A 25966-nucleotide genomic window follows, 5' to 3' on the forward strand; every position below is an offset into this window, starting at 1 on the left:
AAAAATAAAATGGCATATAGACACTCTATAGACAAAGTACTTAAGCAAAAATGAAAGACAAGAATAAAAAAAAAATGACCATAGAAAATAACACTTATAGTAAGTTTCGTGGTCCAAAGTTGGTTTGGTTAACTGGACTGAGAAATCTATCTAGACCATATACCAAAAATAAAAGTAATACACATATTAATTCTTTTTAAACCTGCACAGTCCAGCTTCAAACATGACCTCTTACTTGAACATGGAAATACAAGAACACATAAATTGAAAAGCAGGGTCAAAATGTGCTCGCTACTACAGAATACTAGATAAGGAAGCCATAGGAAAAGACTGGTGTTAATTCAACAGAATATACTGCAGATTCTGCGTACCCTTCCATAGCACCTGAGATCACCCCCGTTTTTTTTTTGTGGGGTTCGTGTTGCCTAACCATTCTAACCTTTGGTTTTCTATGTTTAGTTTTGTAGACTGTTGTTGTTGTTTTTTTTTTGTTGTCGTTTTATGTTTTTTTTTCCCATGGAGTTGCCAGTTTAATTGTCTTCGATTTATGAGTTTACATATCTTTTTTGTATCTTTCGCCATTTCATTTCCAGTTACAGACGGGGTCCATAACAATAGTTTATACAAAAACCATACTAAGTTATTGGCCTCATCAGCAGGCTATATATATAACAGAGAGATACAAAGGTCATTCCAACAGTTTTAAAGTACCTACAAGTTATACATGTAATTAATTTTGGCCCCAATAGTCACACAAGACAACATTTAAACTACGGGAAGCACACGCGGAGGGTCACCATATGCTTAAACAGAAGAACATCAGGCCCAAAGGTTAGTAGAAACAGAATGAAGACACATCATGGATTATTCGGAACACCTACTGAGACTGACAATTTTTGAATAGGCGGAATTTACCAGATTTATTAGAACCATCGAACAATTAGATAACATTTCGGAAGTTGAATGCGCTGGAGGATCTCAGCTGCCTTATACTGGATATATAGTAGTTAATATCAAGATACCTGGAAATATCAGCACCACCAACCAACGTGTAATGCTAGTAGTACATGATAGCAGATAGTCAAGGCATACCTGCTTTGATTGGAAACAACATATTAGACTGTGCAGCAAAATATTGTCCTATGAAATATCGCCCCCAAGACATTATTTCATGACTTTGTATAAATAATTAATTTATGCAGCAATTTATGGTTATACACATACTTTTCATGAAAAATAGTCACAATATTTCAGAAACGCTCACATTTTCATAGTAGAGGATTTCTCAGTAAAGACATAATTAGATTAACAAATTTTTCATGGACATTATTTCACAGTGAAATATTGTCATGGACAGTATTTCATTGTGAAATATTGTCCAGAAGGAGACAAAATTTCATGGACAAGGACACTATTTCATAATGAAATATTGTCCTGGACAGTATTTTATAATGAAATAGTGTCCGCGGACAATATTTTATATGAAATTTAGTCCGACGGACAAAATTTCATGGGCGACAATATTTTATGTTACAAGACAACATGATATTTTATTTGAAGGAGGAACACGAAACAAAATACTTGCAGAATACGGTTTATCAACTCCAAAGTCTATGACCTTTCGATGTTTAACAGTGATCGAGGGAAGAGAAGAAGAGATAACAAGAACAACAATAGAATGGCAGTGATTAGAACATGCAACAGAATAACCATCCTTCCAAATACCACAATTGAAGTTACTGGTACTATGAGAAAGAAATACCGTATAAAACAACTCCATCTATCACCCAATCAACTATTTTGACAGAAGATCACAGGGAATTTGAAGCAGATCCATCTTTTAGGATTAATAACTACGAAGAGAAAGGAACACGCACATCCAACATCAAAACCATAACCATAACCATACCACCGAAGGCCATTTTTTGTGAAGTCCAACCAGGTACTTCTGAAGCACAACCAAATCATACTAACGAAGAAGATCTGAAGTTATCAGAGGAAGTGGATATTACCAAGATTGATCTCACAGATGAAAAAGTTGATGAAGGGAAACAACCGATATTGCGATTTTCGGATATTTTCAATAGAGGCGACCATGATTTAGGATACATCAACACGGGTAAGTATCTTATAGATCTGCTTGATGAGACTATTTAAACACCATTAATTTACGATGAAGTTAGATCTTATCTAACACACATTCTGGAGTAATCAGACCATCAAGCTCACCATTCGCATCAGCACTTGTCATCGTTAAGAAGAAGAATGGACATCTAAAGATGTGTGTGGATTACAGTCAGTTAAACAAGCAGATTGAGCATGACAGTTACGCTCATTAGAATAGAAGATCTCTTGGATTGCTGTGCTGACATTACTTCTTCTCAGTCGTCGATCTGTAGTCCTGTTACTAGTACCATCAGGTGAAAAATTTGGAAGACAATAGGCATACTGCTTTCTCTGTAGGTCCTCTTAGCTTTAACAAGTTCTATCGGATGCCTTTTGGACTTACGATCTCTCCAGCCACCTACCAGAGACTGATGGAAGATTGCCTTGTAGATTACAACTTGAAGATATGCTGCATCTTTATTGGTGATATCATCACCTATGGTAGAACATATGACGAGTACTTGCAAAATCTACAGCTAGTATTTGAGAGGACAAGAGAAGCTAGCCTGAAGCTTTCTCCTCACAAGTGCAAATTCTTGAAGCGCAAGGTAAAGTATGTCGGACACGGTGGTATCAGAATAAGCAGTGAAAATAGACCAACAGTAGACATTGAAGGTTGTCAGCTGGCAAACACCAAAGTCCAGAAGATTTTGGGGATTTGTCGGCTATAACAGACGCTTCATACAGAGTTTTAGCAAAGTCAGATGACCTTTGACCGACTTGATTCCATCACCAAACAAGAAGACACAGCCCAAATCTAAGCAATCCAGAGAAAGAAAGTGAAATTAACAACATCAGGTATTCAAGACATTAAAAGATCACCTTTTAAGTGCACCAATCCTTGGCTATGCAGATGGTACATTACTATATAAGCTTCATACTGTTGCTTCTGGAGATGCTTTGAGCGCCGTTCTTTACCAAGAGCAACATGGAATGAAGAGAGTCACCAGTTCCTGATTCGAGGACTCAACAAGGCTGAACGCCAACCCACCACACACGAAAGAATTCATGGCATTGAAATGGGGAGTATGTGACAAGTTTCGAGAAAAACCTCAATGGACAAGAATCCACAATGTACACGCACAACAATCCAGTTACTTATGTATTAACATCTGCAACGTTAGGCACAACTAGACACTATTCGCTAGCAAATTGGCAGCATTCACTTTTGATAACAGGTATAGACTTAGCAAAGCCAACGCAGAATGCGGATGCACTTAGTCGGTTCCACATCAGCAGTAATTCCTCCAAGCTATGTGTAATGCAGCCATACCCGAGTCTTAAATTGACACTATTACTTTAACATTAAATGCGATACTGGAAGATCTTGTTTATGAGGCAGTGGAATTGGTTTCATTGTTGAATGGAGGAAAGTTCAAGCGCAGGATCATAATATACACCGTATTGCGGAATACGTTAGAGGGAACATCAAAAGATATTTAACCGAATCTACACTTGAAGCAGTTCAACCATCTCAAATTATATGACGGAGTACTTCATCGTGTTGCCATTGTCAACGAAGAGGGAAAATGTCAACTGGTACTTCCCTTGAAACATGTACCCACGGTTTGGAAGCCATACATGATTAGATGGAATATCCTGGGAGAGACTGCACAACATCACCGGTCAATGATAGATTTTACTGGCCCGGATGCACCAAGAAATTCAGACATGGATAGAGGAATGTGGAAGATGTGTCCATAGGAAGTCACCTACCAGTCAACGAGAACCATTGGTAATTAGTATATCAACGACATCCCCATCATAGCTTTGCATGGATTTCCTAATCCTTGAACCATCTAAGGGAGGCTATCAACACATGTAAGTAATTACAGATCACTGAACTTGATAAGCTATGGAAATTCCATCCAAGAACAAACCCGCCAAGACAGTTGCAGATGTGTTCTACAGCAATTTCATCCTACACTATGGAATACCAGACAGATTAATTCGGATCATGGGGCAAACTTTGAAAATACCAGAGACATATAAAACACTCTGAAAATACCATCATCAATGAGATATGTGTTATCACAGGAATGTCTAGGTCAAGAACTACCAGCTACCATCCTATTGGAATAAAACTCATCATAGATACTAGGATTAACATTTTGTACGCCGGACGCGCGTTTCGTTTACAAAAGACTAATCATTGACGCTCCAATAGCAAATGTACAACGTGAGAGCTTCATCCGGACGCTTTGTGATATGCTTGCCAGAAAACAACAGGTGATTACAAGTAAATCACAGATCTGAAGGAAAGAATCACACAGGCACACGAATTGTCAACATCATCTGCGAAGACGGACAGAGCTCATCAGAAGAATCAGTACGACAACAGAGCTAGAGAAGGGACAGTAAAAGTAGGATATAGGTTATTGGTAAAGATTGTCAGCCTTGAGAGGACACATAAGCTGGCGAATAAATTGGAACAAGACCCCTTCAAAGTTCTTGGCCAACAGAATGAAGATATTCCTGTGTTCAGTATCGGGGAAATGGAGAGGGATGTCACCTTCAACTACCAATTGGTTTACTAAGCGACACACCAGGAGGGTCAATATCCCTAGTGCGCCTCAAATTGAGATACTCAAATATAGTATATAAACATCAATCTCTGTGCCGTGATATTGGACATGTTTCAATTTCGAACACGTGACTGAGCTATTTGTGCTGATTTGAAGGGCAGATGACCCAAGAATAAAGGTGTACAAACAATGGAGTTATTAAATGTATGCAAAGAACTAAATTTTCAAAGAACTTATTGTGTGAAAAAGTGATTTAACCGCACCAGAAAGGGCTTTTCGGGGTATGCTAAATTACGGGAAAATAAATCTCACTTTGTACCCCAAAAGTTTATCCACATATGTGAAAATGTCTCGAAACAATTCATCATACATATCCAAATTTACGATATGAGCAGAGGAATTGTGGAAAATGCTTCCATTAACGCCTACCCAAAATGAATTGCACATATTGACACAGAACCTACATCTACTCCAAAACCGAAATCAAGACCATGAATTAGAACTGCCAAGAAGACAAATAAACTGTAAACAACTCAACCCGACTTAAAGGAAGATTCAGATGAGGAGTCAGAATGGGATTCTATAATCAGCAGAACCGGTATTTTCAGTGATTCATCCATCACTGAACAGAGTGTATCTAGTCATGCTGATGAGGATAACTTGGATACCATAGAGACAAAAGGAACGCTCAGTCATCTGCGGATACTGCTAGTGTCACAGAGGATGTCGAACTTAAACAGGAAGGAAGCGTTTCTACTAATAAGACTGTCCAGGGAAAAATGATAGGGAGTACATGCTGTTGAATATCGTATTGACTGGGGGATATATACTCAACATGCAGGCGCTGCTGGAATATTGCTACATAGAAATGGAAATTTCACAATTAGAAAGCTGAAATCATCTCTTTCGTCATAAATTTAGGGTATCAACCGATCCCCATTGTCAATTTCTAGATGCAAGCCAAAGATATGAGACGGACTTTACTGTTATCTGTTGTATAGATCCTTTATTTTAAGTTAAATGGGATAGATGCGTTCAACATAGTCCTTAAACTTAATTATTTAGTGAGAGGATAGTGATAAGTGGACAAACCATATACCTTATATGGGACAGACAGAGGGATGCACAGAAGGGACAGAGGTAAAACAACATGCCCAAACTTTTTTGTTGTTGGTAAACAAAAATAACATGATAAAAATACAGTTAAGGCAGTCACTGAGTCATTAAAATATATACAATTAGACAAGACATTGGCCAGATATAAGACATAAGAGCATAAGGCGTCTGTATAATGATATGAATTATCTAGGTCTTCTACTTTCTGAAATATAAAGCTTTATACAAATAGTTTATATTTTCACTTGCATCCATCCCAATAGCATCCCTATGTTATATATTCTAAAACTTTTTGGCAAGAAACAGATCTCTCAATTTTCATATGAAGTGTATGGGTAACATTAAACTGTGTGAAAATTATATTGAAATGACAAAATTTCAAAATGCTTATCAATAAGTGAACCTTGGCGGAGATAAAAGATTGATGTGCAAATTTTTTAAACAAGGAAGAAGCCAAAGGGGTTACAAAATATATATGAAGTAGAATTGAATCTGCTCACCCTTTCAGAGCACCTGAGATCACTGCCGCTTTTTGGATTGGGTTCGTTCTGCTCAGTTTTCTAAGTTGTGTTTTGTATACCATGTATACTGTTGTTTGTCTTTTGAGTGTTTTTTGGTTTTTTATATGGCATTGTGAGTTCGATTTTGACTTATGAGTTTGATGATCCCTTTGGAATCTTTTATCTCTCTTTTGAAAGATAGAGAGGCCAACATCAATCAAACATAAACATTCCTAGCTTGGTACAGAAAAATAAACATGTGACCAGGATAAGTAGCAAATCAAAATCATAATTCAACTGTAATTAAATATTATTAACAATAACATGTAAGTATATATTTTATTTTCTGGTAACATCCTTAACCTTCATGAACACAATAAAATGTTAAGTTATTCCAGAAAAAAAGTTGTATTTGAAAGGGGAAAGGGATGTTGAAGGCATTAGCTATACTTCAATCTTTTTCATCTTTTAAGGGCTATTCCAGAAATAAATGTATGGGCTAGTCTGAAGGCATTTTCTACTTAACCCTTCCTTGTATAAAATTTTAATTGATCATTTCATACAATTGTTAAGGCTTTCTGTCTAAAATAACCACCACCAATAAAATTTTGATAAAAGTGCTTTGGAACACCCCTCCCCCATTCAATTATTTCTGGAAAACCCCTAAGAAATTTGGTGTAACCATAATAAAAAATCCTCATTATCTTCTTGGTTTACTTTTATACCTGGCATATTGTTACAGACATGCTTAATTTGGGGCCTTTCCTTACATCATGAAATACTCAGCATTGAAAGAGTTCAAAGGAAGGCTGCCAATTTTGTAACTAACAAATACAGAAACATCTGAAGCATTGGTAACATATTACATCACCTTGAATGGGGCAGCCTTTCTAATGGAACAGGACAGTAATGTTGTACAAAATAGAACATGCAAATGTCACAATACCTAAGAATATTAGTTTTTTCCAAAAAAATAGACAAACAAGGCATTCAAATTTAAGCAGTTTCTTTATTCCATCTTGCAAAAAACACAGGACAGAAAAGAATCTTTTTTTCAAAGATATATAACCCATTGAAACAAACTACCAATCAGTACACTTAAATCTGCAATCTCAAAATGTCAATATTGGATGTACTTAGGTCAGGTTTATGAATATTTATCAGATCTTCCCACTCCTTGCTTCTTTTCTTACGATACAGGGTAAAATATTTTGAGCCATAATATCCAATTTTCTTTGCATATAAGACTTCAATAGCTCATAAAAGGTCATTTACCAAAATTTGAGCAGATTCTAGATTTCTTTTCTTTCGATTTGAGACCCAAATAATACCAATGCAAATATAAGGTAAAAGTCCGAGTCAGCCTTTTCCCGCCATTTTTAAAAAATATCTCGATTAGGAGCTCCATAACCTATCAATATTTTTAGCTTATTTTGTTCCTTAACTAATGCTGTTCTGACATATAGTAAAAAAAATTTTTTCACCTAAGTACATCCTTAAATTCAGATTTACATATTAAACCTATTATAAGTTTATTACATTAATATTCCTCTATTTTAAATCGTATATAATCAATCTATGTCTTGATGTTAGTGATCCTTATATTTTTAAAAAAAGGGATAAGGGATATATGACTACCAAGTTACAACCTGACAACAACAAAGAAACATCTTGAGAAGTTCCCTTAAAAAGCTGAGTAGGTGATGTTATTCTCTCCCTCACTTCCTTACATTTTTTTTTCTGGAATAACCCTTATAGGGCACAATATATCACATTTCATTAAAAATTGTTGCACATTGACAATATAAAGAGTATAAACAAGTTCACTGGAGCTTCATGTATATATAATAGCTGCCTTTCATAAATGGTTTATTTGCTCTCAGCATGTCCATTGGCTGTTCCTAATATACTTTCTAAAGAAGACCTGAAAAAATAATTGAATATAATTACAGCTTGGTCAATAAACTGAAAAATTTATATTTTTAAAATTTTGTAAATGTCCACCCCCTCAGACTTTGTTAGCTTTGCAATGGATGTTTATTTGACTGTAACCTAATTAACTATATCAGGAAATATTTATTGATTTTGACATTCTTCATACCTTCCTTGTTCCTTTCAAATAAAGCCAACTTTTTTTTTTATATAATTCACATTTTCTTTAAGGTGGTACATAACACTACAGGGAGATAACTCTGTAAAAATCAGCTGAACGTTTTAATCATGTTCTATTGTTAAGGAAATATTTAGCTTCTCAATGATCAAAATTAGTGTTTGTCAAAGTGCTATCTATCCAATGAAATTTTTCCGATAAAGTGTGAGGTTCAAGTTTTTTGAAATTTTTATATTTTGGTCAAGTAAATTTTTTTTAAATATGCACTTCAGAAAGATGCAAAGTAAAATATACTTTCATCACTTTTTGAAATATTTATTGCAGTGGAACTGTTGACATTAAATCTCCAATTAAAGTAAACCAAATGCAGAAGACAAAAAAGTTTCAAAATGCTGATTTGGTTTGACTGTATTTGCTTTCTCATTGTTTCTTTCTATATCTTTGTGGTAGCTGTTTTTCTCTTTTTCTTTTTTTTGTTTCAAAATATGGCATTTGAGCACAGCTTTGTACTGTATCATTGATTTTTTCATTGCCTCTGTGATTTTCAGTTCTCTATTTTGCTACAAATTCACCTGGGTTTTGCTATTTGCCATGAGATTTTTAATTTCTGTGTCTGTGAAATTGCTTTTTCTTGTGTGTTTATTTTAAACTGAAATGACTTTTGTTATCAGTTGTTATAAGTTTGTTCCTTTCTAAATCAATGGCATAGTTTTTTCTTTTGTTTTACTAAAGAGCCTCAGGAATTTGCTGTCTCATATTTTTCTAACAGTGTATGTATGGTAGCTCTTTTCTTTGAATTTGAAAGATAACTTACCTGGATTCAGCTATTTGCTGCCTGATCTTTCTAACAGTACATGTGTGGTTGCCCTTTTCTTTTAATTTGAAAGATAACTTACCTGGCTTTAGCTATTTGCTGCCTGATCTTTCTGAAAGTACCTGTGTGGTTGCTCTTTTCTCTTAATTTGAAAGATAACTTTAATACCTCGCTTCAGCCGATTTGCTGCCTGATCTTTCTAACAGAGCATGTGTGGTTGTTCTTTTCTTTGAATTTGAGAGATAACTTACCTGGCGTCAGTAATTTGCTGCCTGACTCTTTCTTTCTGAGCATGTGTAGTAGCTTTTATCTTTGTAGATTCTAAGTCTGTTATGGTAGCTCTGTAGCCTGTTATGCTGTGTATTATTAACTTAACTGGCTTCAGCTATTTGCTGCTTGACTCTTTCTTTCTGAGCCTGTGTAGTAGCCTTTATCTTTGTAGATTCTGTCTGTTATGGTAGCTATGTAGCCTGTTATGTTGTGTATTATTAACTTAACTGGCTTCAGCTATTTGCTGCTTGACTCTTTCTTTCTGAGCCTGTGTAGTAGCTTTTATCTCTGTTGATTCTAACTCTGATATTGTAGCTCTGTAGCCTGTTATGTTGTGTATTATTAACTTACCTGGCTTCAGCTATTTGCTGCCTGACTCTTTCTTTCTGAGCCTGTGTAGTAGCTTTTATCTCTGTTGATTCTAACTCTGATATTGTAGCTCTGTAGCCTGTTATGTTGTGTATTATTAACTTACCTGGCTTCAGCTATTTGCTGCTTGACGTTTTCTTTCTGAGCCTGTGTAGTAGCTTTTATCTCTGTTGATTCTAACTCTGATATTGTAGCTCTGTAGCCTGTTATGTTGTGTATTATTAACTTACCTGGCTTCAGCTATTTGCTGCCTGACTCTTTCTTTCTGAGCCTGTGTAGTAGCTTTTATCTCTGTCGATTCTAACTCTGCTATTGTAGCTCTGTAGCCTGTTATGTTGTGTATTATTACAATATGTTTATCACCTGAACTAACTAGATATTTGTTAGAGAGATCAAAGGAAAGTTCTGTTATAGAACCTGTAAAATAAAAATACTTTTAATTAAGTGTAACTATAACTTTATTAAACATAAATGTAATTAAACATGGGCAACCTTGATCACACTAAATTGGTCAGCTTCAAGCATACAATTTATCATATTAACTTCAACCCCATGTCTGACAGTGCCTTTTCTCTAAACTGACAAAAACAGATATTGCAGATTCAGAAACTAATGATGAACAAGTATTTATAAGATGTGAAATTGGAATAAATTAATTAGTATGTCAGAATCTTAGAATGCAAGACTTATACATCTTAATTTTCAATATTTTCAGGGGTGGTGGTAGGAGCAAATATCTCTGCACATGGTTTTTATCTGATCAGTTCTAGGTTATTTGTGCTTATTGAGGACAAATTATTCCTACTTTCAAATAGTCTTTCTGTCACAGATGAGACAATTAGCCGATACGACCCCAATTCATTTTTAAAATCAAGAAACTTATTACAGTCAATAATATTCATGATCAAATGTACAACCTGCTGATTTTTCTGATCTTCCAATCAATTTAATGATGCAAACTTAACATAAAATTTCACAGCAGCTAAATTACAATTTTTCCCTATTTATACCTACCATCATGAATATTTTTCAAGACCTCTTCTTCTTCACCTGAGACAGCATTATAAAAGCCGATGGAGTTATCTCCCCCAACAGCTATACTCCTCCCATCAGGAGAAAGTGATATATGACTAGGAGTTTCACAATATATACTGCCTGTCATCAATAAATAGGGATCCTGTGATAGTTCATATCGAACTGAAAATAAAATAACATATTTATCACTCCTTATGGCTACATTGATATAAAAAAATTTAGATTTGAGTTTAACTAATATTGAATGTAACATCATTAAATTGGGGTTCATTCAGAATAAACTTAATATCATTAATATAATCATTGTAAACATACAATTTATTTATATTTTTTTACAACACTTTGAATTCAAAGGTATTTTTAATTGCCATAATTTGAAAAACTATCTAATTAAAAGAAGAATGTGTCTGAGGCCACGAATGCCCACACTCAAGCAATTTTCTAATTTAAAAAGAGGCATAGTTCTAGAATGGTAAATGACTCACTGCCCAAATTTGAATTCTTAAAGTCTGAATTTTGTGGTTCTTAGCATTGTGTATTCATGAGTGTCATAAGATTTGGATGAGGAAAACAGAAGTTAGAGTCTGAAAACGATAATGGGATGGATGGACGGTCAAGGGTAACACTTAATGCCCCCATTGCCTACGGCAGGGGTATAAAAATTCTTCAACCAAAGAACTTACTATTAGTATCCCAGTATTTCCATGTGCCATCTTTAGAAACTGATGCCATTCTGAAAATAAATACATCAAAATAGTCTATATATAGATTTATTTAAATTTCTTAATCCAGACAAGGATTTATAGCTGAAAAGACTGCAATTACCATATGTAAATTTGAACTGGAAGTGCCTGTACCAAGTCAGAAATATGATAGCTGATGACTAATTGTAATAGGAGAATTTTCCCAAAGCTGTCTAGTATTTATAAACTTTTATAAAGTTCAAAGTTAACAAATCTTTAAATTTAGTACATTTTAAATTGCTTATTATTCCACAGGCTACCTGTAGAAAAACAAAGGATATGGGGTATCCATTCATGACTCAAAATCAGTACATGCACAGCAAAAAACACATAAAAAGCAAAGGAACAACACTTTTATTGCTGTTCTTCATCTCAAATCTGTGCCTTTATATAACACTTATACAGGTAGTTGAATCTAAGCTTTCTGAGATAAATCTTAGGTATTTTAAAGTCAAATATATTTAACAGACATAAATCTTAAAAGAATTTGATGAGAGCTGAAACAGTATACAATTATTGTGAATAAATGGAGTTGTGGGGTACATGTCAAAGAAACAACCCAACAACACAAAAAACAAAAGACATTTAAAGGTCTTTGACAATAGTCTTGACAATTGGTCAAGCTGTAAATCACCATGAATCTAAAATAGTTCATGTGAATAAATTTAACATGGGCTATCAAACATATTACAGTGAATGAATTTAACATAATATTGTCAAAGATATTCTGCTGAATAAATTTAAACATAGACTATCAGAGATATTCAAGTGAATAAATTTAACATGGACTGTCAAACATATTCTAGGGAATAAATTTAAAATAGACTATCAAAGAAATTCCAGTGAATAAATTTCACATAGACTATCAAACATTCCAGTGAATAAATTTAACAAGACTATCAAATATATTCCGGTTTGAACCAAAATCTTTTCAAACTACTAGTCCGAAGACCAATATTCCGACAGTTTAAAAACAAGACTTTGCAAATACTTACTAGTCCAAATAAAATTTAACTAGTCTGGGGCCACTGACTAGTGGCTAATGATGCAGACTGATATTCCAATGAATCAATCTAACATGCACAATCAAAGTTATTCCAGTGAATCAATCTAACATGCACTATCAAAGTTATTCCAGTGAATCAATCTAACATGCACTATCAGAGTTATTCCAGTGAATCAATCTAACATGCACTATCAAAGTTATTCCAGTGAATCAATCTAACATGCACTATCAAAGTTATTCCAGTGAATCAATCTAACATGCACTATCAAAGATATACCATTGGTGAATAAATCTAAAATAGACTTTATCAAAGTTATTCAAGTGAATAAATTTAACATAGAGCTATCAAAGATATTCCATTAACACCAAATTCTCCAAACGACAAAAAGCTTCAAAATTTCCAGTATCTTACTAGATCCAAAAAAATCTAAGCTGCCTTTGAACATATAATTCATTCTAATTCTCATTTTATTCCTTTACTTGATAGAAGACAAATATCAGAGGAAAACAACTAAAGACTTGCCATAACCATTTATATCCTGGATTTAGAAGAAATTTTTTGCCAGACTCCTTAGAAAGAGTTACACCAAGGAATTCTTTACTAAGCTACTTGCATTACATCCTCTTTAAATTTTAGTCCCCATTTATAACTCTATTAACACATCACCTACTCTTTGAATTGAGGATGCTGTATTCAAAAGCAAAAATAAGATTTATCTAGGTAAGCTTAAAATATAACTTTGTGAATAAATTCTTACCTGCTGGAGTCACTATTAAAAGAGAAACAATTTACACCAGATGAGTGACCTTTCAATTCAAAAGCACGTTTTACATCTTTGAATCCTCCTCCTTTGTCAAATATAACCTCCCAAACTTTAACATCTGGGGTAAAACCTAAAACAAACAAAATATACAGTCAAACCTGCCTTAGCGGTCACCTCTTTTTCAGAAGTCACCTGCCTTTAATGGTCACTTTCTGACCCTCCCAAACGTTTTCTCTATATAATTTTACTCTTTTCAGCAGTCACCTGTCTAACACGGTGAGCGCAGTGTTCTCCCCAGGATTTTTAGATAGCACCAGCATGACCAGGGTAATCAAGGCGACAAATGAGATATATGCATCGAACATAATTTGCATTGCGTTTCAACTCTTTTCCTCTATCCTCCTTAAGGTTAGTTCCCATAGACTTCTCTCTTTTTTTATTACCTTTTATCCAAGTGAGTTTTTCTTTTCTTTTGTACTGTGTTTTGTTGACATTAATTCAGTGTAAGAAATTATATTTTCAATTCAATCATAAGCATGAAGAGAAACGCGTTTGTAATACTAGGATGGTTTGCAACATCTTAAAAGACATATTATGGTTGGTAAAGTGCATAATATGGTTGGTACAATGTCTATATACTACCGGTTAGATTTCATTTGGAGTATTGGATCTGAGATCACCCACAGTTTTTGGTGGGGTTCGTGTTGCTTAGTCTTTAGTTTTCTATGTTGTGTCTTGTGTACTATTATTTGTCTGTTTGTTTTTTTTATTTTTTAGCCATGGCATTGTCAGTTTATTTTTGATCTATGAGTTTGACTGTCCCTCTGGTATCTTTCGCCCCTCTTTTTTTGCAGATATTACCTCTCATTTACAATGTATTTTTTCTATATTTATACAGAATTTTAATTTTTATTAAATTACATTCCATTTTAATAGTTAGCAATTATTTGTTTACTTATAAATAATCCTATGAGTAAACATATTTCTAACATGAGAATTTCAAAATAGCAAAAAATAGGGGGAGTAACTCTTTATGGATTTATCGTGAAAAGTTGTTTTTGCTGTTTAAAAAAATACTCATCATACCTTTGGGTGAAATGACAGAACCTTTTCAAAAGGACCCAGACTGTGACTGTCAATAGATATCACTTTAGGGTCCAAATTAATTGTGGCTGGTGTATAAAACTCATAAAATCAACTGCCAAACTGGAAGTAAACCGGCGGTAAAAAACGAAAGTTTAATTGTTGTAAAAGAGAAGGAAGACTCGTTAAAAGAGACAGGATATATGATGCTAGCTTGGACAAATTGCTCATACATAATAAAAATATGCATGATTGTCAATCATTATTATTTAATGGACCAACAGTTAATCTTTTATCAAGTATAAACAATTTTTCGGCATGTGTACAACTATCGGCAGTTAGTAATAGTTTCCAAATTAAAATTTCAGATTACATCACTGGTCTAGGCTTGGGTGGTGAGTGACGCCATAAAATTGTTGATTGAAGTCATAAATTATATCCATATTAATTAAAACATAAATGAAACAAATTACAAGTGCTAATTGATTGACTAAATCCAATCAGCAACAGGTAAACCTCATCATGTAAATCAATCACCTGTTGTAACTATCAATTCACTTGTAATTTCATACCACACAGATAAGATTTAACAAGTCACAATTTTACCGAATTAACAATTTTTTACCAAAAATTATAGCACCATGGAAGAGAAATATAGGACCATGCGAGGACTGATAGGACCACGCTCGGAAATTATAGGGTGCGGGTCTGTGGTGCTGTAAGGGCTTGGGGAGAACACTGGAGCGGTCACCTAATTCGCGAAATTTGAGATGAATTAAGGAATTTCTCGTGTTCCAGCCCTTCAGTTTCCTTAAAAACAGTATCATCAACTTATTTCTCCTCGAATATTAACTATTTTTCTTAAAATTTAGAGTGCAGGAATCTGCTTTTTTTTTTTGTCTATTCGCACAAACAATAACTATCTAAAATAATTTGCTCTGATCCAGGCCATGTGCAAAATGAAATAGGAATTTTTTTGGGAACCTCATTCAAAAAGTCACCTCTCTTGAGCGGTCACTTTTGATACTTCCCATGAGTGACTGCTTAGTACAGGTTTGACTGTACATACTTTTAATTTTGGTACCATATAATTCACATATTTCTTTTTCCTTTTTTTTAACGCATTAACTTTTGTAAATTTCTAACCATTATCAACCACTACAACTATGGTGCTATGTCATAAGACAGATTCTTAAAACTAGAGGCTTTAAAACGACTGAATTCGGTTTATTCACATTGCAGAGCCTTCCTTTAAAATCTCAATAACCTATAACACTCAAAGAAAGTTTTGCAATACTTACATTGAGATTAATTGGGGTTAAACTTTGAGGGCTTATATATTTGTAGAAAATCCTCAAAATGATCTGAAATTAACAGCATTCCTGTTCTGATGAGATGTTGACAACAACAAACTTACCTATATTTGTGTATATGTCTTTAAAATTAATTTTCGAACACATCTTTAATTTCTACAAATTACCTGAAGAAGCGACAAATCTCCCACAAGGTGAGACAGCACCATACACATTATTCATTTGATGGGTATCTATTGTAGAATAAACTTCACCTAAAAAACAGTCATAGAACCATTATTTCATTGATGAGGAATATTTCAACCTACTAAGGGTTGTTCCATAAAAACATACACATGACCCAGGGAAGGCACTTCTAAAATTCAACTATGGGTGGGTATCTAAATGTTATTGTGCAGTATAAATCATCTAAAGCTGAAATTTAAAATTACCTCTATAGGTGGTTACCACATTTTCCAATTAAAGTGGGTGACATGTATGTTTTAGTGGAACACCCATAAACATGACCATTTTCTAATTCATTTAATTCTTTAAATTCAAATTTTGTCAAAATGTATTTGTATCTATTAAATTGAAAGCATTTTACGAAGATATGATAAGCCATGTAAGAAAAATGTCAATGGACAAGTAGGTATTAAACAAGGTCAGAAGTTTAAATATGAGCAGCTTTGGTTAAGCTTGCTAAACCCCAAAATACTATCTTTGGAAATGTTTGAATATCAAAATCCCTTATTTACCATTATTGTGACTTGAAATGGACAAAGATTAATCAAACAGATCTAGACAGATCTTTGTCATAATAATGTGATTGTATGATGTAATTACTGTAAACCAACTTAATTTCGTGGATACTGTATTTCGTGTTACGCCCTTTCTAGTCCACTTTGCCGCGATTTAATTTTGCGATTTTCTAATTTATTTGATATAGTTAAATAGGGAAAGATCCAAGTTTTGCATATTCGAGACAATTTATATTCACATTATTTTTCTACTTGCGAAATTCGCGAAAAATAAATCGCTAGCGAAAATTAGTTGGTTTACAGTATTTAGGTCCAGTAAGTTTGTGTTGTTCAATTGCAATTGATTTCTCATTGATCATTCATAAAGAAATGATTCCATACCTGGTTTTGACCATACAGTTAATGTACACAAAATAAAATTTCGTACCTAAAAAGTGAAAGAATAGTCAACCTGTTGACATTAATTGGTAGAAGCAAAAGTAAGTGGAAGTTGCCTACCTTTTATAGACCATACAATTAATGTTGTATCTCTACTACATGTCATAATAAATCTGCCATTACTGGCAACGCCTATTTGTATAATCTCTGCTGTATGTTTCTACAAAATAAATAGACAGTTAGATGGCTATATATGTATTCACTGGAACATGAATGAGGACTTTGAGGCTTCCAGGTTATTTTCTTTTTTCATGGACCACAAGACATTAGGTGTTTTGTTTTTTGTTTTTCTTTTTGTATATATAGACAGTAAATTCTTATCTAACAGTATGCATTTTACTTTCATTCTTTTAAAGACAAAACACAGTTATCATTCTAAATCCATCTTTAAAATAATGGTTTCTTACTTTTGGAAAGTCCAAAGCTGCAGTTATATTTCCTGGAGAACCATCATCTTTTTTACCGATTCGTAAAATTCTAACTGTATTCTCATTTCCTAGGCATACAATAAAAGCCCTGAAAAACAGGTTTGTATAAAAGAGAAGATGATAAACAATTATATGTATGTTAAGTCTTGCCAGTTCTCATTTCGCATGTTATGCCAGAAGGTTTTATTATCCACATTATATGCAAAATGATAAAAATCACCTGTCAATCCAATAATGTTAATAGCAAATTTTTGTTTTTACGTTTATTGATGCACATACTGTATTAAACCAACTTTTCGTATGCAGATACTTTTTGGGGGCATTTAGGTTCTAATTAATAAGATGACTTTGCTGCAATTTATTTTTACAACTTTGAAAATTTTGTTCATATCTTTATATCAAGAGAAAATCCATTTTGACATAATCATATTAATTTCTCTACTCACAAAATTCACATAAATAAATCATTAATGAAAAAAGAGTTGGGCTACAACATATAAACTAACCCCATCTTTACAGCATTCAAAACATTTTCTGATCAGATTTTGCTATAGCAATTATTTCATAAAAACAGGCGAACCGAAATAAGGAATATTAAACACTTATTTTTAAGTACTACTTAAATTTCATATTCTATATTAAGACATCCTAAACATATGGTATATCCCCTCAAGTCTGATCATTTATCTGAGACAAAAAACAACCTAAGAACAAAGGACAAGGAAATAATTTATAAGCCATATCCAAAGCACATTATAAAACAAGAAATGTTACCGTCTTTTGGTGTGTATAGTATACAGGTTTTTATCCTGGGAATGATTTCTGAAAAGGGGGGTGCGTATTATGTATGGCTACACTGTTCTTGACTTTTTTCAGGCCGAATTCCGATCAAGAAACCAGGTGGTCTGGAGAAAAATATTTTCGTAGCATAAACTTGATTGTTGTTATGTATTACATGTTTATTTGTACCTTCTTGTATCTGATTTGTAATGTATGAAAATAAAAAACATTTAAATGCTTTAGTAGTTGTTTTTTGGGTTTTCTTGTGTTCTGTGTTGCTGCCTGGAAGTTGCATTTGATCATGTCCAAATTAGAGATGAAGGATTCTGTCAATGGCCAAATTAGTGTAGGTGTTTCTCGAGTTTATTACTTACTTTGAATATGTGTTCTAACAAGGAATACAGAAGGTAAATGTATGAAAATTGAATGAAACACGCCCGTTTGATGATCGCGACCGCCATTGTTTTTTACTTTTGTAGTTTCAGGTGATCATGTGTCATGTGACTTTTAACGGTTGTAAAGTTGAATAAAGTGATGATTTTAAACACATTTTCATTTTGTAACATTTTTCAAAAAACCTTCCTACAAATCATAATTGCAGACATGTCAATGCCATTTTGTAAACTGTACAGATTTGATTAAGGAACAAAATTAATCTGTCAATTGATTTGTTTTACCAACGATTAGACTTCCTAATTGATTATCAATAAGAGTGTGATAATCCAGATTAAACGATTCAATGCATATGAGTACCAACAAACCATAAATAAAATTATCAGAGATTAACATTTATTTCACAACTAATTTATCAACATAAATATTACAATTTATTTATTTCTTGTGTATTTAAGAATATTTGTAATCATTCCATATTCCGTACAAGATTCACCAACTATGATTTGTATTTAAACAACTTCCTGATTTAACACTTCCTGTTGTTCTCAATCAAACACATCCGTGGAAACAATAAAGAATCAAACATTGTTTGCTAAATTATTTATTCTGCAACAATATTTTCATTATCCTGTAGTCAACCAGTTCAATTTGTCTCCAAAAAAGAAATCATTTTCAATGGACACATTTTACTGAGTTTCAAGTTGGGATTTTTCCAAAAAGCAGGGGTTCAATTTAACATTTGGTACTGGAAGGTCCAGGACCTTTGACACTCCAAACTGAAAGGTCCACAACCTAAATTCCAGGTCCTACTTTTACTTGAAATATTTCCTAACATAGTAAGATACAAGTATCAAAATTAATGTGCTGTTGGTGTTAGGTCAACTTGTTTCATTGTCAAAGTCACTGTTGTATAAAATATTTAATAACAATTGTAATTGTCTTGTATATTATAAATTCAGATAATTTTTTTTTTTGTTATTGAGGAGGGTGTCACCATGGGTGGGTGTGTTGTCTCAACTATTGGTAATTTATTACTACTTATACCATTTTATAAAACAGTTCAAATTTAAAGCTGTTTAAGCAGAGACGTATATACATGTGTATATATGTGACTGGTTTAAGTGTATCATATCTAGTTGCACTATTATAATGCATTAGTTCCTCTGTGAAAATAAAATAAGAAACTTCCAGATTTGTACTGGTCCTTTAAAATTGAGAAGACATTACCTCTTGGAATTGTAGTAATACGTTTACACTATACAAAAATCTACATGTAATATCAATATTTATTAATGATAAAGAAAATTACTGTCACATTTTTTTGGATTTTGAGAGGAAAATTTATGAACTAAAAGTAATTTTGAGTTTCTGTAAAAAAATATTTCCTACTTTTTCTTTCTTTTTCTATATATCTTTTGGTTTTCAATTCTAGTGTTTATATTTTATCATCATAGATGTATTTTGTCAACTGCCTGGAATTATTATTTTTTCATTGTATTTGATCGGCAAACCCGGAATTACCCTTATCCACTCCGGAATCGGATCCGTTTTTTGTTATTTTCTTTATTTCCGGTTTATGGCATCCAATGTTTTTCAATGTTGTTTTGTCAGTCAGATACGATTTTACTCGGATTTATACATTACTAGTTGGTAATTTTCGGTATAAAGCTAGCGGTTGAACAAAATGAACATCGCTGTCATGAATAATAATGATGAAAATAAATTTTGAGATTGTTTGGAAATTTTTGTTTAAAAAGGTCGGCAAAGTTTATTTTTATTTCTTTCAAACCGAAGGTCCGTCGGGCGTAGCTTGTAACCAAAACGAGAGTCCGACTGCAAAAATGGAAGGTCGCGGACCTCGGAACACCGCTAATTTGAACCCCTGAAAAAGTCCCTGCATGTAATTCAGAAGAAGAAACTTTTTTTCTCAAGTTTCAAGGGTGAAAAAGGGGGGTGCGTACTATGCATGAGTGGGTTTTATACACAAAAGACGGTAGTTTTCTTATGGCCCAGATTAATCAAGTGTAGGATATCTCAATAAAACACCTTTTTACAAATACATACTTAGAATCTGGTGAAAACTTTACTCTGGTCCCATGGTCAAGTTCTATATTTCCACGAATAAATCTGTAAAATATATGTGTATGTATTGAAATATATAACTGTAAACACATATTAAGAAACAGCCAAATGTCACATGTAACGTGATTTATTTACTAGTAATTAATGAGATCTTTTTAAGCTTTTAAATTTTAATAGAAGTGCTTTCCCTTGTATATGGAAATATATAACAATATTCTGTATATACTGTGGATTCATTATTATTCGTAGGATACCAATTTTTGTGGATTTAGTGGATATAGGTACACCATGAATTTAAATGTTCAACGAAGTACAAATTCATGATAGGATTGTGAATCCATGGTACATAAATCAAGAATTTGCGCTTTGTGGTTTAGATTTATGGATTAAATACTTTTGATTAAAATTTTGCATTTAGCCATATGTATGTTTCAATTTAGAGAATATTGTTGTCAATGTTGAATTTACCCATTCTGTGTGACATTGGCATATCTTTTTGTTAAAAAACATACATCAAACAAAAGCTTGATTTTTTTAACTGCACTTCCTAGAACATTTATTTCAAAATTTTAAAGGATATATATTGCAAATTACAGTCATCACAGTATTATAAATTATACAGACAAAGACAAGTAAAAAATATTTAAGATAAATCATTTTTGTAAATGTTTGTACTATGAATAAATGTTACAATAGCCAGTAACATGTTTTTGAATGCTGTTGTTTCTAAATAGTGAAAGAAAATTTTCAAAGATAAGAGAATAATTTTCAAACAAATAAATTTTCAAATATTCTGCTAATACTTGATCACTGTTATGATTCTGGAGTGAGAGATAGTTGGTGCATTGATGATTGATCATTGCAATTGGTTGATTCAAATACCATCACTAATTTATTGTAGCACACCACCATTATTGAGCACATATTTTTCATGTTATGAAACAATTTAAAGTATGACTGTCAACTCACTTGTGCTCTTTCTTACTGAACTCTTTTGTACTCCACAGCATAGCAGATCTATCTGAAATCACATAATAAAATCACATAATAAAATTTAATCTTTCAGAATCCAATCATATTATTAAACTTTTTTCTTTTTTGTTTCCATATCTTATTTGATGTTTGTTGTTTGTTCTTGTTTTGTGCTGTTGCACTGCTGTCCTAGGTTGGAGAGGATTGAGAGCTCAAAGACATGTTTGACCCCGCAATATTCTGCATGTACATGTGCCTGTCCCCAAGTCAAGATCATGTGATTCAGTGTCCGTCATATGTTTTTTGGTTAATTGATTCATTAATTATTACCACTTAAACTCAACATTTTCAAACTACAAACATTTCATACAAGTCAAGAAAATTTTGAAGTAAAAGTTGTGGACAGAGAAAAATTTAAATTGAAAAAAAATGAAAAAGAAGGCAGATCTAAAAATCACCTACATCATGTACATGATATAACTCAATATCATCAAGCACTAGACCAAATATAAAATCGTTTCTTAATTAAAAGGCTGCATAATACAAATGACAAATTTCAGTTCAGATTTACGGATATAATAACACAATTAAACGCATACTGTTATGGTGGTAAACGATGGGCCTTACATTAGCCCCTCCTTTCATGATTGACAAGTGTACATGAATAATATACAGTACGACCTGTGAAATACTCTGATAAATGGTGGCCATGTAATGTATGTCCACCATGGTGTTCCTCAATGTCTATCATTATACCACCAGTGGTTTTATTAATACAGATGCACATTCTATTATTAACAACCAAATCACCAGTTAAGGGAACTGATGATTGCCTTTTTTGTGATAAATTTACCTTCAGCAGTTGAGATTAAATATTTTCCATTTGGACTGAAGTCAAAACCAAGAACTGGGCTGCTATGTCCTCTAAGAATGGTAGCCAGCCATGCATGACTAAATGGTACATGCTGTATCCGTTTATGTCGTTGGGCTGGTTTTGACTTCTTCATCTGCTTTTCAGTCTTATTCACTTTCTTTTCTTCAGTTTCTGTTTTCTGTTCTGAAATCAACAAAAGGTAGTTAACAATATCATGAATATTGACCATTAGCAGTTCAACACAAAACTAAAATGTTTCTTTCTTTCCATTTCTTTGATTTCATGTAGTACAACAATCATGTACATAAATATACTTTCTGCTATTGTCATGATGTTGCTGTATGAAATCTACTCATAACAGTTAAGAAATTAAATGTTGCATCAGTAACAATGAGCATTCTCTTTTTCATGTTTTTCGTACTTATTTACAGTAAGATTAAAATTTATAGTCGGTTAAAGAGCTCACCAGAGCTCATGTTTTATCTGTTACTATGTACATACAAAATGTATATGCCGACTTTAAATAAAATTGACTCACTTACTTACTTACAGGGTTGTTTTACTTTAGTTGTTAAAAAAACCAACCACATTTAAATATAAACTCTTCAGTGGTTGCCATAAGTTATATATCTAATAAGCATATTTGTTAGTTAAAGAATTTGGCATTAAGTTGCAGATTTTTGTAGTCTTAAGTTTTTGCAAAACTTGATCTGGAATGGAGATGGTAAAATGTCTATAGTTGCAAATTTGACATTGATTCTGTTTATTTTCTTTGATGGTCACTGTTTATACCCCTGGCCATCTTACTTATTCACTCAAAATCTTATATTAACATGGTTCAAGTACATGGGAATATAGAGTAAAAGTCAATGAGACAGGAGCACAACAATAATAAAAAAAAATTTTAATCTTGGCATTGCTAGAGCTCCAAACAAAAATGAAGTGGGTCATCGCACCTCTGCACATATCAGATCAGTTGGAATTGCAATTATTTTATCATTATTTTTGGATATTTTTGGAAACATTTTGCACTGGTCAACAGGCATGCTAAAGTTAAGACTTTGTATACATGTACATGTACAGTACAAATAAAATGAATAGGATCCCAAACTCTAAACACAGCAATAATTCCTGGAGTCACACCAGGAAACTCTGATATCCCTCCCTAAATTCTTGGAGGAAATTGGGAGATCTCTTCCAACACAGTGTGACTCGGTATTACACCAAGAAACTAATTGCCCTAATCCTACTTATCTATGCCGACACACGACAGTCAGGATCATATTTCTTATATAATAAACGATTGTATTTCCTGTATATTTATAATCAGGTTTGATGTCCAATTGCCTTAAACAAATAAATGTGTTAAAAGTCAAATGTTGTCTTTAATTCGTTCAATGTGATTAAAATGGATTTTTTTAAATTGAAAAAAGAACTTTTCTTGATTTTGACCTCGTTTTTTCTCACCTGTAAAATAATATTTTATTTACGAAAATGAACGTGCTTTTTTAAAAATAATTGGAAACCGCCACTGAATAAAAGTGAAAATTTTAAAGAAAATTATATGTCTCGAAGTTTTATATATGCAAATAAAGAAACAAAAAAATTTATCAGTCAACTATATTCATTTAAGGTTGATGAAAATACGGTGCATGTTGTTCAGTAGGACTTTGATATCCTCAGTGATACAGATCATTAAATTCTGTCCATTTATAATTTTAACATAACCTTTTCGTTTTTGCATAAGTGGATGCTCGGGGCACACGAAATAATTTCATTTAATTGTTTTTCGTAAATTTATACAATTTTTTTTCATTGAACATGTTGAAATAAGACAATATTATTTTTTAATAACACCAAGGATTTATAACTAACATACGGATTACCCTCATCCCATTTTATTTTATATAATTAAAGATCAATTACAGAGGTAAACACATGTATTTTTTTTCCATATAATTAATTAAGTTGTGCATGTTGTGTTATGGCTTGGGTGGAAAATTTCTCAAAATGCTTATCAAGACTATAGCGTATGTTCATATGGTTTTCATTCAAAACAAAGGGCTACACAAACTTTGATCCCATTTGTACAAATGAGCTGTCACTTGACAGTTTCTTGACATTTTCTTCTTGAAACTCAAATAATTCAAGTAAGTTACGTAACAACATGGTGAAACATTGCAAAATAAATTAAGAATGAGAGAGTTCACTTAAATTCATCTGCTTTCATTGCAATATTTCCTGAAATCCCGAAGTTAACCATATGAATGAAATCCGATTTCCAGAACTAAATCCATATTGCATGTTAACACAATGAAGTTTTTGAAAACGACAATGACATGGGGCAAAAACATATAATAATTATCTTTTTCTGAATGATGATGTCACATCTTATCTGTCAAAAGAAAGGAAAACCTTTTTCTATTGTAGTTGAATACAGTATTGTTAAAGCACACAGGTGTAATCAAGATCGATTAAAAGTACATACATCATGTACATGACATAGGTAAATAATCTGGCTAATCAGATTATGTAGTCAAGCATCGTTAATTTTTAGTACATCCGATGAGCAATAAATCAATTAACAGCCACACGGTGTTGGGAGTATAATCCTTGATTTGCGGTGTGACACCGCTATACTACAAAATCGGTGGATAGAGTTCACGATTATTCTTTCTCTACGCGTACTGTATACATGTATGCAAAAATTTCTAGTCATCAATGAAGATTTCAAGGCAAAATTGAGCCTCAGAGTTGAGATGAAAATTCTCTTTCAGTCCAGATCTAGAGGAAAAATGGCTTGAGTGTTATGATGTCGAAGGAAGGTGTCATAGCAAAAAATTTTAAATAGCCTTTCAAACCTCATAATTATTTGGTCTACAATTTTACATAACGGTGACATGGGGACCATGTAGTAAAAAAAAAAAGAGTACCTGTCAACATAATAATTTGCCCTAAACTGGCACAGTGACTGTGCATGAATGATAGTTTTCAGCTTTTGAAATTGCTTTTCAATTAGTATATGGATATAGATACAGCATATAGTGTAATTCCATAATTTTTGTAAATGCAGAAAGGGAAATTATTTGTTAATGAATAATGTTATTAAAAATGTTCCCTTAACTTTAGCGTGAAAATAAAATAATACCATCTTCATCCTTTTTGTCGGCACGTCTTCCGACACTGCATAAAAGAACGAATAATAGGACTACAGCTCCAACTGCAGCAGTTACTGCTAACGCCGGTACAGAGTTTTCTACAGAATCCGCCATGCTGATGAGTTGGAAAATAATTTTCGATAGTCCTCTTACTTTTTCTTCTTTTGTGTGGATATCCCCTGAAGTATACGACCGTTTCAATCTTACAGATTTTAAAATACAAAACAACTTTTATAAATTATTTAAAACAATTTCAAAAATTATAGCCCCATTTATGATGAAAA

General features: G+C 32.9%; 1 protein-coding gene across 2 annotated transcripts; it reads right to left on the minus strand.

Moving 5' to 3' along the window:
- Nucleotides 1-6632: 6632 nt before the first annotated feature.
- Nucleotides 6633-25861, minus strand: LOC127710709 (transducin beta-like protein 2). Of its 2 annotated transcripts, XM_052216646.1 has the most exons (13): nt 25673-25861; nt 22504-22707; nt 21648-21699; nt 20661-20723; nt 17400-17508; nt 17053-17152; nt 15982-16068; nt 13413-13548; nt 11589-11638; nt 10885-11067; nt 10220-10287; nt 9853-9971; nt 6633-8231 (listed from the first exon to the last, which is right to left on the minus strand). In XM_052216646.1, exons 1-13 carry the CDS (start codon nt 25794-25796, stop codon nt 8177-8179), a joined length of 1350 nt encoding a protein of 449 aa, XP_052072606.1. In that variant the 5' UTR covers nt 25797-25861; the 3' UTR covers nt 6633-8176. The 2 variants fall into 2 exon arrangements, with proteins under 2 accessions (XP_052072606.1, XP_052072605.1); XM_052216645.1 differs by lacking the exon at nt 9853-9971 and having other exon boundaries at nt 10101-10287.
- Between the last annotated feature and the right edge of the window lie 105 nt (nt 25862-25966).

Source organism: Mytilus californianus, unplaced genomic scaffold, assembly GCF_021869535.1.
Source record: "Mytilus californianus isolate M0D057914Y unplaced genomic scaffold, xbMytCali1.0.p SCAF_8, whole genome shotgun sequence".
Lineage (NCBI taxonomy): Eukaryota > Metazoa > Mollusca > Bivalvia > Mytilida > Mytilidae > Mytilus > Mytilus californianus.